An 18049-nucleotide genomic window follows, 5' to 3' on the forward strand; every position below is an offset into this window, starting at 1 on the left:
GTACCTTTGAAATCTTGAAGCTACTTTTACCGCTAGCATTTATGATTGACAGATGGGGTTTAAGGACCAATTCACTTTATTTTACAAATGCTGCCCTGGCAACCCAGGATAAACTGGCAAGCATGGGAACGCAGAATAACAGAACGGAAATGAATACTTACTTTCCAACAATGTCTTTGAATTGGTTGTTAAAGAGCCCGTAGTAATGATCAATCTGCGTCTACAAGGGGGAAAAGAGAACTCATTCAGTTTATCTTCTATAACAAAGTACCAACAGCTACACTTAAAATTCACTGTTAAAGAAGACTGCCAATAACTTCAATATCGCCTTTACAGATTTAAACTTCAGCCCAAGAGGTCTTGTTAATCTTAATACTGGATTTCTAAGTACCAGCTAATCTCTCTTAAACCACTTTGCTTACCAAACAGTCTTCCAAAAAACAGTGTGTCAGTTGAGCTGGAGTACATACCTGGTATTTTTCATAGACAACCGGGAGACTGAATGCTGAAATCAGACCTGAAAAAGGAACAAAGGACATATTTACAAACAATAGACTGCCCTTCTTACAGTAAGTGTAAATGGGCACAATTAAAGCTTTTCCTGAGCATGACCTGTAATACAGAACATATGTTTCATTAACACTCCAGCAATGACCTGTGTTGAAATGCTAAAGCTACTGTCATGAAGCTAATAGTATTACTGGAGTAAGAACTGTTGAAAGTTAGTTTTGAACTGATTAGTTGGTAATTAGGGTAAAATCAGGGTAAAAGAAAAATCCAAAATAAGATAATTTTGCTTTAATAAGGCTTAGGATTGTGGCAGTGAAATCTGATCACAGATCAGCAATAAAAAGTGTGTACTGAATATGGTGTGCCCTGGGAAGAGGGAAGCTTTTTTTTCAGTAACTGTCTCAGCATTTTACATAATTACAAAGGCAAAATTTTCATCAAACAGATACAGACAGCTCCAACACCTTCACTATTTTAGGAATACTGAATGCACCATTAATGAAGCTCTCAACCAATTTTAAAATTTACAGTCTTGGTATTATGACAAAATTGTTATTTTTGACAACTTTAAGCTGAATTGGAAGCATACAACACAGCAGCCAATGCTAACCATGTGCTGCAAATAATATTGCCAGACAGGAGAACACAAAAACAGCTTCTAATCTCACTGACAACCACATCTGATTAAACTGACAATAAAAGCAGCCCTGCTCAGTCATTTATGATTCGCAGAACAAAAACTTTTTCTGAAGCTTTTTATTCTGGTCAAGACAATGAAAAGGAGAAAAAGTCCACCATTACAGATTTCAAAGAGCCCACATTGGAATTCTACTTTTTATTTTGGGAGGATCCATGATGGACAGTTCACATAACCAAATACACCTGTCAATCATAAAATTTAACTACAGTTAAATAGGGGAATAGATGCCTAGTTTACAATGTGGCATCTGGATACTGCATGTACTATGGTGTATGTACTGATTTTTAAACAACAATGAACATTATATATAACACTGCATCACTATCTAATGTATTATCCAAAGATTTCAAGAAGATTTTCAAGCCCTAATACAGATTAATATATAATTAACTACTATCTCAAAATTCCAAATACTCAGTCGGTCGACAAACATACTCATTATCTGGTGCTTGTCATATCATATGCCTTCTAGTCTACTTAACTCTCACATAGGAGATTTGGAGAATGTGTTGAATCCACTGGGTTTGGGGTAAACAGAGAAGAAAGTAACGACTTACCCAGGATGAGGAGAGTCAATCCATTGAACAAGGCACCAACATATGTAAGGATCCACATCAGCACAGCAAACTGCAATGAAAAAAACAACACCCATGCTGTTAAAAATGCTTCTGAATACATATTTACTGTAACATTACTCCTTTACCCTGCATCAAGTAATCCACAACTAACATGTTACTGCATGGTTATGACACATAATCATTTATGTGTTTTGGGAGAGAGTGGAGAACAGACCATGTTCATAGCTATTCTGATGATGTGTAACCTACATTATAAAACTATTATTGAACTGCCCTATAAAAACTTGCATGAATAAACTCATTAGGGTGAATTAAAAAAAAAATGAAGCCCTACATTTTTAAGTGTTTCTATGTGCAAATTAACAGGTCCCAGAATGACAGAACAATGTACAGACTGTGCCTTACTTATTAAGATTGGCAGAGACCCCAAACACTACTATGGTTTCAGGACTGTGTTTCTGCATAAAATCAAAGCAGGCCCACACATTACTCTGTGCACTCTATGCGCCAGTTGGGAAGAGGTGTGAAGACCTCGTGTAGAATCAAGTGCCATTTCCAGTCTCCCAAGCACCAGCTAGCCAGTGTGTTTTCCATGAGCTGACTCAACACATGCCCATGTGCCAGAGGCCCAGTTTCTTCACAGTGAAATGCCATCAGCTTCCTCAGTCTGGCCAACGAGGACCTAGAGATTCCCCCAATCTCACCACAGGCCACCAGCAGCCAGGAGCCAGATGAATTATTTATCCTGGGGCCGCAGGGTGCCAGACCTTCAAAAAAGGTCAACGGGTACTCCTGAAACCCTATCTCCATATCCTCAAGCCTGCTCTGCCAGCCATGCTCCCCACACGTACGCAATGCAGTACTCTGCTTGGGCTGTGGGCCAAGACGCTGGCGAGAAAGGGCCCAAGTACTTAATGCCTACTCCACAGCACTCCGTCAGCATGACAATAAGACTCTACCGTTCAGTATACACGTTCGGATAACAAAGCTATAGGTCGCTAAGACCACAGTATTTAACAAGCTCCCCAGATTTTAAAGAAAAACATTTCACAACTTTGAAACAACCTATACCAGTTTGCCTGCAAGTCTGAAACAACTAATTTCTAGATTGCACACAGCTGCTTCTTCGACTGCAAGAGCAATTTAGCTAATCCATTTCTGTGAACAATTAAACAGCTGTCCTGGATTAGATGGGTGATTATGGATAGAAAAATAAACTACCTGGCCAGTGTATTCTCTCCCAGGCCAAACCAGGTGACCTCCCTACGACATCATTACCCATCGTGACGGACTGGTGCCAAATGCCTCCTGGAGCAGGGCCAAAGGCTGACTGTGTTACAGAATAAGCCATGATCACATATGTGATAGGAACTTTATACCACTTTCAACCATCCTGCTCCGTTTTTGGGAAATGGCAGAAAAATACTGAGAGTATCATGCCCTGAAATACAGTGCAGAATTCAAACGAGTCATCTTCCTTTGATGCAAATATGCAGCTAACAGTCAGACTGGCATCGGAACAGAAGTGATCACCGTTTAAGGTTCTGCCCTCAAGCGACATTACAGTTTGCCTTTCAGCTGGATGTGTTTAAGCTGTTACTGTAGTGCAGAAGTGTAAATGTTTCAGTTGTTGTTGCTGACTGCTAACATGAACGTGCTTTCCCCTGTGCTGTACAGCTCACGGCAGTTCATTTTTAATCCTCTGCATCTCATTCTGCACTACAGCAAAGGTACTTGTTACTCACACATCTGTTTACAAACTACCTGATTAATAAAACAAATCTCAATACAGATCATAGTGAAATCAGAGCCTGTGAAATATAGCCAAAAGCCTCAACATGTGGGTAACTAAGACAAAGACGTTATGCATGTTATATGTTTGCCAAACATATTGTTGCTTGTCACAGAGATCAAAGTTTTTCATCCAGATGTAACAAGCAGAACTTTTCTTCAGCAGGCATACATTTAAGCAGAGGGTAAAAAAGGGCCATTACTTTCTGGGTGACCCTTGTGCATTCAGCAGTGCTGAATAATTAATTGTTATCCTACAGCTTTGGGAGAGCACGTACACCTAGATTAGTCAAGTCTCCTCAAAACAAAGATCTTAAGCCAAGCCATCATCCTTTACAGAATGGTTACCAAACAATGTAAAGAAAGTTATACATTACTGCAGAAGTTGTCTTGAATGATTAATGAGGATGAACAAATATTTCACAGGCTTTTACCAAGCTAACAATTCTCCTCAAAGGCATACCATTCATTTACTAGTACTAAGAGGCACATTAGCTCTTCAATAATACCAATTTGTGCTTCGGGGGAGTGGCCTTCTACCATGAAGATTATATGTTGAGCTCAACAGAAAAAATAACAGCTCTGTATAAAAGCAGTATTGTGTGTTCCACTCAAGATTTTAAAAGGTACTTTAATATAAACATTTAATACAAACATTGACCAGAAAACAGTACAAAACATAGGCAACATAAATTCAGTCTCAAGTGTCTCTTCTTCATTATGCTTTTGCTCATTTCAGCAGTTCCTGTGAAATTGTGCAAAAAATAAAGCTTACAGAACTCAAACATAGGGCTATATTAACTTCAGCCTTTCACTTTTCAGTGTTTTAATCAGCAGGCATCAATGTTTTTCTTTTTAACATCAGTTCTTATCATGGTGATGATGTATTTTCTTCGCAACAATTACATTACAATAATTTGGCTGCTTTACTTCCTCTGTTATATAGTCCGCCAAAACAAACCAATTCTGAATTGTAGCATCGCACTTTGTTAAGCTACCGGTCTTAGTACAGTCCTTCTCAATCCCTATTAAAACCTATTAAAACCACATGACCAGAAAAAAAAATGTGAAATGAAACAGACCCCTCCAAATTTTGAAATTACTGTTAATTAAATCAAGCTATCACTTTGAAAGATCTGAAAATGTGTAAGTATTGACACATTCCACTGCTTTAATTTCACTGCATGCTTTAGTCATTTACTGAGGCAACAGATACAAATTGTTGTTCCTTCAGCTCTGAGGTAAACAAAGCCTAAAGCACAGTCCTGTGTGTCGCTGAAAAGGTAACTGCCGGGTACTTCCAGAAGCTTCCCGGGAGAAGCAGAGCGCCAGGCCTGCGGCAGCAGGTGAGGCAGTAAGCTGCCTGAGACTGCGTATGCAGGGGGCCATGCGCTACGGTAGCATCACTCAGAGGCTGATAAACAACAGCCGGCGCACACACGATGAGCTCGTCCTCCTGTTGCATATGCCTCCATGGGTTCATAGAGAGCTGGACCCGTCTCTTGGCAGAGCCGCTGCCCCTGTGATTCACTGGACTGCTTTCAGGCCCTCCAAATCCCTCCACTATGGCCAACAAAGGGCCCTTTGTGGAGGCGGAGGGGCCGGTCCTTTTCAGTTTGCAAGAGCCCTCCATGCAGCTCTCCCCTGATGCTGGAGGCCCTCCGGCGTCACACAGCCCAGCACATTGTGGCGTGCATGCACACACTCACACATGCGCACGCTCACTTATCAAATCATCATGTGCTGAACAGCCTGCCTTCAGGAATAAAGATCAGCCTGAGACCAGCAGTCCACAGTCTAAACATTCATAGAATCACTGAGAAACCGTGACTTGCCTCTACCTCAACCTGCCTACACTTTGACTAACTGCAAGAGAGAAAAAACATAGCTTGAGAGAAAATGATGGGTCCCCTTGTTTTTTTACATGTTGATTGTGAAGATTTTCTAGAGTCAAAAAAGCCCCAGTAATACACACATGAACACCAGGGTTATTTTAGGCCAGAGAGGTGGAATGGAAACAACATCTCTGTGGATCATGGGGGCACTCAACACCTCCAACACACAGACACATCCCGGCAGCAGCTTCAAACAACAAGCATAAAGCACGGCTGTAAATCACATACCAAGAGATTCTTAAAATGGTTTTACACCACCCTACCCAAACGATCATCTTCCACACACTGACAGAAAACGCCATTTGTTCGTGGACTTCAGGATGTGAATTACACTGAAGTGAAGGCACATTGCACATCCTGTTATAAAAGGAAAAGCAGTAAGCTTAGATTCCAATGCAATTTGACGTTTTCCATATCTAATACTGCAGAGTGGATGATCCAAGACTTGGATTTGTCTCAAACTCCTGATGTATTAGGGACTGACCTCCTGTAGAGGGGAACTCACTGCATTTCCACTGCAGCGCTACCTAATCCATAGAGTTGGGTAAAAGAGTCATGCATGCGACTTTTCTAACCTGATGCACACACAGCTTGTGAGAGAACAGTCACACTCTGTATGCTGACAGTCTCTGTACAGTGTGTGCAGACCAGCAGAACTGACAGCCTCAGAGATACGGGCCTGTGTTCGGAGGGGATGGGGGGGTCCACAGGGGCCCAGCTTTGGGGAACTGACAGAGCATCCAAGACTGGCCAGCATGGTCACACTGACAATGAGGGAGCAAGGTGAACACTGGGGCAAGACAAAAAAAACCCATTCTGCTTCAACAAGGCCCCCGGTGGGAATCCACTGCAGTTGTTTGAGCAGTTTGAAATGCCAGGCATCAATGGAGGGATTATGGTGGGTTGGGGTTTTCTGAACCGAACTGATTCCCACTTCATTAGGCCAAAGACAAGACAGTGGCATTATACTAAGGTGGTGCATTCACACCCAACTACTACATAAGGCTATGACCATAAGTGGGTAAGATTTGTTTTGGTAATGTTTTGTGTCTCCATGTTGGATCTCATGAGCTTGGTCCTGTTGCTGCAGTACTGGTAGAACAAACCTACGTAAACACCTCTGTGAGAGAGGAGCATGCTCTTACCTTCAGGGAATCCACCAGGTCCTCCACCAGGAAGAGGCGGCGCAGCTCCTTGAGGCTGGAGTTGATTCTTGCCAGGGTCATGTCGCTGTACTTGTGGACAACTTCCTGAGAGAGATCCACATCCTGATCCAAGTAAGCCCTGCAGACAGGAGCACATGGCCTCAGACTAGCATTCCCAGTCAACACGCCTCGCGAGGTGTAACTGTCATGCCGCGGCAACATTATCACCTTGTTGTGAGAATTCTGGGTCTCGGCTTGGTTCAACCTCTCATTATTGCTTCATTTGCTATCTCCCACTTCAATCTGATCATCAGAGAAAACATATCCATGGCCAGGCTGACTACTGCACACACTAAGTTTGAACATCTGGAAGGGGGATTATGCTCAGTTTGCTCAGTAGCAACAAACAAATTCTCAGAATTTTGGAGATGTCTGGGAGAGAGTTTAAAGAGTCAGAAGTGTCAAAAATTTGATTTTGTATATTTTGTATATTGTATATTTTGTATATTTTGCTGGTCTTTAAAAGCGTGGATTTGTTTCACTCAAGAAGAATGGTCAAGCTATCTAAAGTCATGAAAAGCTAAGTGGCATAAGTCAGTATTTCCCACACACAGACTTTACTTGGGCAGGCCGCCCAGGTGTATTAACAGCCACCAAAGTATATTTGGCAACCCATTTTAGCATTTTTTATTTTTATTTTTTTTATCCGTCCGAGAGAACGACGCCATCTGCGATCAATTATTTTCTACCGCTCTGCGCTGACCTTTCCGAGTATGACCAATGATTTTACAGTATGACGTACTGGAACATGGGCGGCGCGACACCAGCGCGAAATATAAACATTGAATTTAAAGATGCAATCAAAGTCAAAATGGAGGACAAACTGGAGAAGCTTATACTGTGTGTGTCAGGCTGTGTGTCAGGCTTGTATGACACCACTTCGAAGCGGTACCACGACCTCACTAAAAAAAAAAAAAAAAAAAAAACCATGCATGGCGCAAAGTTAGCATCGAGATGGGGCTACCAGGTTTGTAGATTCGGCTGTAAGCCTAATACTTTATAGTTATTAGCTACATACTCAGAAGCTTGCTACGTCCCCAGTTATTAGCTAGCTAGCTATCTTAGTTGTTCTCACAAATCCAAAGTTGAGTTTATAGTATTAATGTTACAGAGCTACAAAAGAACCCGATAGCTAGCTAGTCTATTAGTATCCCTGTAAGCACACATACATCTCCGAGATGAGGTATGCCGATAGATCTGGAAGAGGTATTTAAGAGCATTTGCTCATCTGGAAGACGTCTCTGACTCATCACATTTGAATGTCTACAGTTTAACAACAAATTATAGGTAAAAGTAAAACATCTGAAACATTTTAAACATCAAAGATCCCGAGACAGCAATGTTTCGTGAACACACATTCTACGGACTCTTTTCCTCCTTCGGTGAACTATCAGAGCAATTGCCAGGGCTTTTTTTCCTGTTGTTTGCTGAAATGCACGTTCAGCAAAGTTGTTGAGATAGTAAGTACTTGAGGTTCTGTCTTTGCCTGATTTCTCCCACTCTCTACTTTTTAAAATAGCGTTGATTACATATCTAGGATACTTGTCATGTGGAGGACTGAGCAGTACGTCAAGCCTATGCTGAGTGTTGCGTTGACGCCCCAACGCTAGTGTGTGCAGCTTAATTGTACTCTGACTTTGGTCATAGCTTCACATTCTATGAAAGAAAGCGGCAACTATGCTGCGTTGGTAGCTACAAGACTCGAGCGTATTCAGAACACGTAATCTGACCACTGCGCAACATGCAGCAAAGTTGTCCTGGCTAAATATAAGAAAGATTAAGATCAAGTGCTCTGACAAACAGTGCCATCTTTGTACACACTAAAGAGTGTTTTACTCTTCATTTTTTTTTTACTTTATCTCATTTTCCCCATGTGGGTCGATGGAGGGGAAGGTTGGGGGGGGGGGGGGGGTTGGATCTGTGAAATATGTGAAATTGATAGAAATACTCAATAAATCAAAACATTGTGTTAAAGGTCACACGTATTTGTTGTTTGTCACATGTAGTAGACCATTTTTGTGCCGGCAGATAATGCTGGCCCTTTCCACCGGCTACCGCCACAAGTATATTTCAGACCTGTGGGAAACACTGTAAGTACTTTACCTTCTGAGGAAAAACCTGGCAATTAAATCTTAACAGGTCACTCAATTTTACAGACTTGTACTTTTGCCAAGAACAGGGAACAGCTCCACACTCTTCCCGTGACTGGGCAGTGTAATTACCTGCACTCGCTCACACATACACACAACACATGCATGTAGAACAGGTCTGCATGTTGAGAAAATCACTTCAATGTGACACATGGAGAAAGCAGGGGAAATAAAGTAAATTCAGACTGCAGCAGTTTCCAGTGCTCAACAAGTATCTGTCTCACACACAAAAGCATAAAGTAATGATCCGGAATAACCTGAGGAAAAGATATTTCCCATACTGGCAATGACCCACCGAGGTGAGATCACACTAAATAAAAGGCACTGTTTGCAATAAGAGCAGTCTAAATTGTGTTGTTTTCAACTGGACCCATTGGGCACGTAACAAGGACTGAGCGTGTTGATGTTTACATGGGAGGTGGAGTTGACTGGAGAGGAGAGAACCTAACAGGACTCTCAGAAGGGTGACAAAAAGGTGAGGACTCACTTGAAGGGGTGTCCCTCTTCGGACTTCTGGATGGCTTGCAGGATGCCCTTGTATATCCTGAAGGTGATGGTGACGGAGAGCAGGGCCAGGGCCACGTAGGAGCAGATGCTGACGATGCTGCACACGGTCAGGGAGAGCAGCAGGAAAAGGCTGGCTCCAAACACCGCGCCCGTCTTCTTGAGGTCACGCCAGTACAGGAGGTCCACCACTGCAGAAGATGAGGAGAAAAAAGAAGTCAGGGTGGGGCAAGATGGTCCAGAGGTCCCGTCTTAAGGAGGTTTATTCAAATATCACTCACAACAGCAGGCCACAGGCTTAACACGACAACAATGATGAGGAATGTGATGATGGCAGGGGAAAATACAAAGGGACACGTTTTCTTTGGAAATGAAATTATCCTTTTTCATCTTGACAAGAGAAGGTATTTTCTAAGGTTACTAAAATAGCTCCTCTTTGGCTTCAAAATAAAATGACACAAACAGAAACCAGGCAGATATCAAACCAAGGACGCCAGCAACAGTTATGCACAAATCTCCAGATGCTTGTTAATGCAGGGCACAAACAAATGGTCTAGCTCTAGACAAAATCCTTTATTTAAGCCTGCATCACAAAACAGTTGGAGGTCATGAAAGAAGTCTCCAATGCATTCTAACCATGCTGAGACAGTAGGATGGTATGGCAAGGTATATCTGAACTGCAATGCTGCATGCTACAAGCTGACCTTCACCTTGTTTAAATTCATATTTAACAGGAATCCCTAAAGCAACACAGTGCAGTGTAAAGGGTGTGTGTACAATTAGGAGGGTACAGTCCCTCTTATTCCAACGCAAGTGCTGATCACAGAAGAAAACCATGTAATTCCTTACAGCTGGTACACAAGTCATTACAGACAGCATTACAGTATCCTCATCCCTCACTGGTCAGTCTCAGGCAGTAGGATTACACTTGTTACAGGGGAAAACTTTCCAACAAATTTGACATCATATTAACATGGAACATGCTACACAGATAAACCAGTTCTGATTCTAGTTCTACTACTAGGGATAAAATGATAAAACAAATGTTACAATTAAAAAAAACTGACAATTAAAAAACTACGTCATTGTATTTTGTTTGCTACATGCTTTCAGCTAAATTATGGACCGACCGTGTTATCTAATTAGGGTTCTAGACAGCTCCTCACCTATTTCTACGCCAGATTTTATAATTGTTCACCCGAATTTATGCCAGTATCACGAGGTTAACAACCAAGATAAACACAAGTCTTTAAAATGTACTGTGCTCCCTATAACCGATTGCAGACACATTAACGCAGCTCTAACTTGGACGAAAGCATTGATTTTCCTCTCAATGTCTGTATAAAAAAAATACAGATCAACAGTGCAGCTCTTCGCATGCGCTGAACATAAGCAACAAAAGGGAATCGAATTATTTACAAGCTGGCCGGCTGGCTGCCGCTTTGCTAAAGAAATCGTCGCCACGCAGACGTCAAAGCGACTCTGTACAATCATCATCATGTATGCTGCAAGCACGCCTGTTCTCGAGCGGCTTTGTCTGATATAAACGCCGCAAACGAGCGACCTCATTCAACGCTGCAGTCTGTATTGGGTAGATGTAAGCATGAACAAGCGTCTTGTCAGCTAAAATTAGCCACAACCAAACGCTGTCGGTCGTGGTTTAGATGTTGATTTCATCCAATTAACGTTACGACAATTTTATGGTCATCTTATTCGTTATCCAAAACATATTAACCTAGTGTATCCTCATATTTGTTTTTTTTTTTCTATCAATCTTGTCCCTGTCATCACGAGCTCCAGTGCGTTGTCTTCCGACATGACCAATCTGGTTGGCTCTTTACCTAGGTAGCCTGCTAGCTATGTAGTTAACGAGCTAATAGTCCTCTGTGCCACAATTCAACACACAACAAAAACATTTGTTGTCGAACCCGAACAATGGTACTGCAGAAATCGGGAATGCAAACAATGAAACACAGGCACTGATGAAGGGACCAACCCCGCTTGGCATCCATCTTGTGGCTGCTTGCATACACCAGCTCCGAGCACAGCGAACAGAGACGAGGCTTTTCACTTCCTGCAGGGTCACTGGAGGTCCACAGATACCGAGGCGTTATTTGCGTCCAACTCGCTGTTTTTGTCGTCTTCCTCGCTTTCTCGGTCGCTTATTTTACAATGATCCGAGCAAGGCGACAGTGACGGCGGGCTCGTTTCGTTCGCGGTCTGCCGAGTGGAATGTGCGAGCGACGCGCAGCAGCTGAAAACCCCCGACTCTGTCATTCAAACTGCGTTCACTCCCAATTCCTTGCGCATCAGTTCCACAGCTTGTAGGTGAAACAGCAGCGTGGTAACTCTGACTATGCTGTGCAATGTGCCTATCAAATTTCCAGACTACAATACAATTTTTTAAATAAATAACCAATATACGTTAATTTCCTTACAATTTGGGAAACTATTAATTAAGCATTGCAATGTTAAAACATTCACCCTGTACCTTTTGGAGGTAGCGAGAAAATAACCTAAATATGAGTTTATTACTTTTAATTCGCACCCCGGGATTTGAAATGATTTGTCAAAGAGAGAAACATGACCACAAATCTGCACACAGCTCAAGAAGGACTGGGAATACATTTGGCAGCCTAATAGTCCAGACAAGTGTTTTACTATTGAACTATTACATAATTACAGCTCTCTGGACTGTGAGGCCTACAGTACCATTTTAGAAGCTAATTAAGTTACAGGTCTATTTGAGAGCATAATTTTTTCAAATACTGCGGCACAATTACCCCTAAGAAACAGTTATCCTTTCCCCAGCTTTCATTGTACATGCCTACAAGTGTACGACTGTGCCACAGGATGGTGGCAAATATAAAAATAAAAAATAAAGAAACTGGAACTACTCCATGCTGCTCTCTACCGTACTGCGCAATAGTCCTACGAATGTTCAGTACACTTGCATCCAAACTATACAATAGGACAAACAGGCCCATCCACATCTCCCTCCCTCTCAACCACACACACCCATGGAACGGACAGACACACACACAGACACACACACACACACACACACACAGAGACAGACAGACAGACAGACACACACACACAAACACACACACACACACACACACACACACAGTGACAACGCGTTTTGTCACCCATCATTACTCAACCCTTATAGGAAGTTGACCCATGGCACAGTGATCTTCCAATGAATTGCCGACATGCTGAGCCACTTTGCAGTGTTGCAACAGCAGCTCCTGTTGACAGACAGCCCAGTAGAATTAATGCTTCTGCAGCACCAACTCTGACCCAACAGGGTACTTGCACAGCAGACTAGGGGAAAACTAAAGCTGGGAAAACACTGCTCTCAGACAGCCAAATGGGGAGCAACAGATTTGCCTAACACACAAATAATCCAATTATGATTTCATTAGAATTTTGTCACTATGAAAATTGACGCCAATTCAAATTAAGCTTGCTGATCCAGAAGTCTGTCAACACATTTACATATATGTAGGCCTGAAATGACATTACTGTTAGAAAGACTTAGGACTCAGGAGGGTGGAAGCTCCCCGATGCATTAAATTCCTCTCTGTCAGCAAATGTTTAATAGACTGAAGAGATCAGTAAATTATTTAGCAGGGAAAACCACATTTAATTCCAGCACCCCTTTCGTTATAGTCCCTCCGTACCTTTGAGCAGAATTCCTACTATCACTGGAGCAGAGGAGCATTCTGTTCAAAGGTTGCTCAGCTAATCTCCAGGGCAGTTTGCACATAAGAAATAAAGGCAATCCTGACTGTATACCTACAGCACTTTTCACCCACAAAGCACAGTTGCTGACACATGCCCGTACACTCACACACACGTTAACAAAGACACAGTGGAACTGTTCACTTAAGACTGCCATTTCAACTTTCAGGATTACTTAGTTACACCGTCAAAGAGCTTTGCTGCTTTGCTGTAAATTAATCAGGCGAGTCATTGCAAGTACGAGTGTTTAGCACTCTCTCGTATGCAAAAGAAATTTGCTGTATTACAGGAGGGGTGCCATGAATAAAAGGCAGATACCCTGGTCTTTCCAGTGTTTTGGAGGCTGGCTTTCCATCTTGTCTCTGCGGATGAGCTACGTAACCCTCAGCTGTTGGGATCAGTTAGGCATTCCAGTGTGGCTCCAGGGGTGGTGGAAGTGAAGGAGGACGGGGTGTGACTCTCCTGCAGCCCCAGGGTGGTGGCGGACTTCAACGACAAGCTCCCCCAGTGAAAAAGACTGCAGCTCACCGGTGCTGGAGCAATGCTGGTGCAAGGCTGTGGTCAGCTGACTGTCTGCACACCCAAGCAGAGTGACGCAGTGGCAGAGCTTCCCCTCCCCTCAAGCGCTCTCTCTCTCTCTCTCTCTCTCTCACACACACACACACACCCACACACATACACATACACACACCCCAAACACACACACACACACACACACTACAAGGGGGAATCACTGTCTACAACTACGCAGTTTTCCATTTCCCTTTTCTATCACACTTTACTAATCAGAGTTCAGCCATGTGTTCAGGGATACGTCTGCTCGATACTTATAACCACAATGAGTGACATGAAGAGCACTCCTGAAGTTTTGTCCCCCTATCTTCTGCTGTCTTACAGCCACACTGCCATTGGTCATACTGACAATTAAGAGAACAAATGTGATTTTCCAATTTATGTGGCAACTATCGAGAGGCAGACAGCAAATGAAGAGGTGTCTAAAACCTTACTACTCAAGACTACACTGAACTGTCAAGGTATGAATCTTAGAATTTAATCACATCACCATTAATAATTAACGCCATAAAAGCATAGAGTCTTCATCTTGAAGTACTGCAACCAAAAAAAAGACTGCAATTAGCATTACCTCCACTGGAGGGCACCACACTCATAGCGCAAAATTTCCTACAGGACCAACAAGACCGTGCATTCACCTCACCTCTTTGGACCTTGAATCTGATATGGCTGTTCTTGATTTCATGGACTGTTTCATGCCAAAATTCTAGTTTTTGGTGCACATTAAAACATTCTTACACTAGTGCACAATGTAAGCAGTGTTATCAGATCCGCTTCAGTCTCTGAACCAACACATAAGGCCGTCAATATGCACCAATCACAAGGGGCAACGTTCAACACTCTGTGAGTCAGTAGAGCTGTAGTCCAACTGATAATGTCAAAGCTGATAGTACAGAACTCCAGTTACCCAAACCACAGTAAATTCAAGTTTGAAATAAGTGGAGTTGAGAGGCAACACACAAAACGGTCACATGTAAAACAGATTAAGAAACATACCCAATAATAAAATAGCCAGTAAAACATATTGGTTATCACTGTTTAACAGTCCAGTGTTGCGCACTCTCAGTTATCTCTCACAATCCCTACTGCTATTCCTTTGCCATCACAGGTTGGATAATTCATTTATAATTACTGCACTAGGAACAACAGCACCCCACACAACACCTTTATGCTTTAAATCTTATTACAGTATACAGGTTCCCACCTTTATTTCTGAGAGGACAAATGAGTATAGACATCCCAGGTGAGATAAAAAAAAATAATCTGCTGACATAGTTGGGGATATACTTTGGAGTACTTTGAGGTATTGCATCTTACTGCTCAAGATAAAAATACTGCATTCTAAATATGCAGTATTTCTACAACTACATTATCTCTTCAATGCATATAGGTGGCACTCTCATATTGTTGGGGATACTATGGCTACTGCTACGGTTTTAAATGAGCTGTTAGCTGTCTTGTCTCAATCATTACAATGATATTTAGGCAAATTTATTATTTAAGATACAGAAATGCTGACACATTCATCTGATTTAAAATACACAATACATTGCTGTGTATATAGAGAAACAATCTGCAGATGCTGCTACTGTTTTTTCCTGTACTGAAAATAATTTCCTTAATTGCAAGACATTTGTTAACAAGTTTTACTTCCATAAGCATGGGGGACTGTCTCATAAGGATTTGGAGAACAGATCTGTCTCATTCTAACCAAATAGCATTTCTAAAAACTGTAGCTAAAGCAGAGTTGTATCAAAATCAATTGGCACAACATGGTTTTCCTTCTGACAAGGGATTCAGGCACACATAGATCTTGGAACATGGATCACAGTTCACCATGTTCTTTCATAATTTAGTGTGTAAAGTGACCTTATACATCATACAGTACTGCAGAATGTTGCTTTGAGGGGATGCCTCATACTTCACAACAGATTAAATAGTAATACAGCACAGCCTTCATGCCTCCACATAAAGACAACATACAGCATTTTTATGTCTGACAAGCATACACATCGCAGCTGGCCAGACAATTTAGCTCCAGTATTTTCTGTTGGCTCATCTGCTGACTGGAATGTGATCACATAGGGTACTTACAAAAAACAGGTGGAACCCTGTCCATGATGTGTTTATAGCACTATAGGAAGACCTACAATTTACTTTTGTATTTAAGGCTAGATACAGGACGAAAAACACACAGCTGTTACAAATAATGTATAAATTAATAAAACTGCCACAAAATGATTCTTGTTTGTTGCTCATCATCAAAGTGTTAATCTTTGGCATAATTTAACAGATTCTTTTAAGAGAAATGCATTACTGGAATGGTGTTTTGGTGTCAACAGAAAAACACCATTCCACCAGGTATTTCTTAAAGGTCTGTTAAATATTTATCCTTCAAACAAATTAGTTCTCCATTCAACACCTTTATTACTTGCTAAATTAACCATTTCGGTTGTTAATTCATTGTAACAGCTATGGGTAGACTTTAACAAAACCATTTTGAATGAACCTTTTGTCTTGTATATTTTTTATGAGAACAAATGCACATCCACCAAATGCATAACAGTAGATTAATTGCCAAGCGATACTAAATACAAGTCAGTATTCTAGTCATGTCAGTGTTCAATCCACAGCTCGACCAACCCTAAGAAACTATGGAAGAAACACACACATATAGAGTGCCCCTGAGAAAAGGTTTAGGAAACACTAACCTTGATGGTAGTGTGCACTGCTGGGCTGATGTTTCCAGTGTTGTACCTGTGCCAGACTCTAATAAGCAATGATGTTCAAAAAGACTACTCAGCATTCGGTACTAAAAAAATGCTTCCCGCTCTCATGACCCACTGACCTGACAACAGCGCAGTGAAAATAAAGCACCAATCTTCAGTGAGAAATCCAAGAACTGGCAACATCGCAAATAGACCGCAATACAAATGGAAAATGGAAAACAGGTTTCTTTACACATACACTATATGGACAAACGTATTTGGCCACACCTGTTTTTCAGGGTTGGAGCTAGGCCCCTTATCTCCAGTGAAGGGCGATCTTGATGCTTCAGCATACCAAGATATTGTGGACAATGCTATACTTCCAACTTTTTGGCAAAACAGTTTGGGGGAAGGCCCTTTTCTATTCCAACATGACTGTGCACAAGAAAGGACTATAAAGACATGGTTTGATGAGTTTGGTGTGGAAGAACTTGACTGGCCCGCATAGAGCCCTGACCTCAACCCCATCAAGCACCTTTGGGATGAACTGGAATGGAGATTGTGAGCCAGGCCTTCTCGTCCAACATCAGTGCCTGACCTCATAAATGCTCTACAGAATGAATGGGCACAAATTCATTCAAATAAACACTCCAAAATCTTGTGGAAAGCCTTCCAAGAAGAGTGGAAGTTGTTATAGCTGCAAAAGGGGGACCAACCCCATATTAAAGTATATGTATTTGAATACAATGTCATTACAGTCCCTGTTGGTGTAATGGTCAGGCGTCCGAATATTTGTGACCATAGAGTGTACATTGCTACAGGTAATTATTATACAAAATATTTATGTCAATTATTGTCATCATTAACCAGTAAACTAACTTACATCATAATGTACATCCTGAACCACTAAGATTATTTAAAAAATAAAATTTATTCAAAAGACACGTTCCATCGCAACTGTATCAGGAATTAAACAGCACTTCTAACTGCCAGGCTGAAGGTAAAAGACCTTCCTTAGTAGGGCTACCCCAGCTCACTCTAAAGCAGGAGAATTAAGTGACTCAGCTTTAAAATGTTCTTCCTGATTGGTTCCATGAAACCAGACAAATAATGGTGGACAACTAATGGTGCAAATTTTTAGAGTGGGGCCAATGCTGGCATGTGAGCCGAGCCCTTAATAGGATTGAGAAGGGAGTCTGGTGGGAACAAAGCTGGCAGGAGAAACCACTCTAGATCCTCTGTCTTAATCTGACTGCTTCCAGTCACGGCTCCAACGAGGCTGAGGGAACAGTGATAATCAAATTCCACTGAGCAAATTCTTTTGAAGTGAAGCAAAACATACCAGCTGGACTATTTACGCGGATCTTTTCTGAGCCACGGGCTAGAGTGAGACTGATCAGATAGCATGCACAGACTGAACCACTTTCCATATTACAGTCTTGGCTTTCTTATATGAGTTTGAAATCAAGTAAATCCAGGTACTCTGCCCTCCTATACTCCTCATACATTGAGCAAAGAACAAAAGATTTATGCTCCTAGTATACTTGCCTGCTTTTTACAGGCAGTACAGAGAGAAAAACTGATGTTGATAGAATAGCAAAATTTCAACAGCACTGATGAGTTGTCTATACAGCAGGTACATAGCAGATATGGTTTTGTTACTTTATTCCCCACTAAACATGGCA

The 18049-nt window shown here is 41.8% G+C and overlaps 1 protein-coding gene across 4 annotated transcripts in view; it reads right to left on the reverse strand.

The window, feature by feature from the left end:
* rtn4a (reticulon 4a) overlaps positions 1 to 18049 on the reverse strand; it is a 33434-nt gene that overhangs the window by 2780 nt on the left and 12605 nt on the right. For 2 of the 4 annotated variants that reach the window (XM_036540599.1, XM_036540591.1), the window contains 5 exons: positions 9317 to 9524; positions 6620 to 6758; positions 1768 to 1837; positions 471 to 517; positions 162 to 220 (listed from right to left, as the gene is read on the reverse strand). In XM_036540599.1, the coding sequence (XP_036396492.1) occupies positions 162 to 220; positions 471 to 517; positions 1768 to 1837; positions 6620 to 6758; positions 9317 to 9524 (523 nt within the window). Of the gene's footprint in view, positions 1 to 161; positions 221 to 470; positions 518 to 1767; positions 1838 to 6619; positions 6759 to 9316; positions 9525 to 11329; positions 11733 to 13401; positions 13678 to 18049 lie in introns of those variants that run through there. The other 2 variants (XM_036540610.1, XM_036540619.1) reach the window with 2 other exon arrangements.

This window comes from Megalops cyprinoides, chromosome 1 (genome assembly GCF_013368585.1).
Source record: "Megalops cyprinoides isolate fMegCyp1 chromosome 1, fMegCyp1.pri, whole genome shotgun sequence".
Classification (NCBI taxonomy): Eukaryota; Metazoa; Chordata; class Actinopteri; order Elopiformes; family Megalopidae; genus Megalops; species Megalops cyprinoides.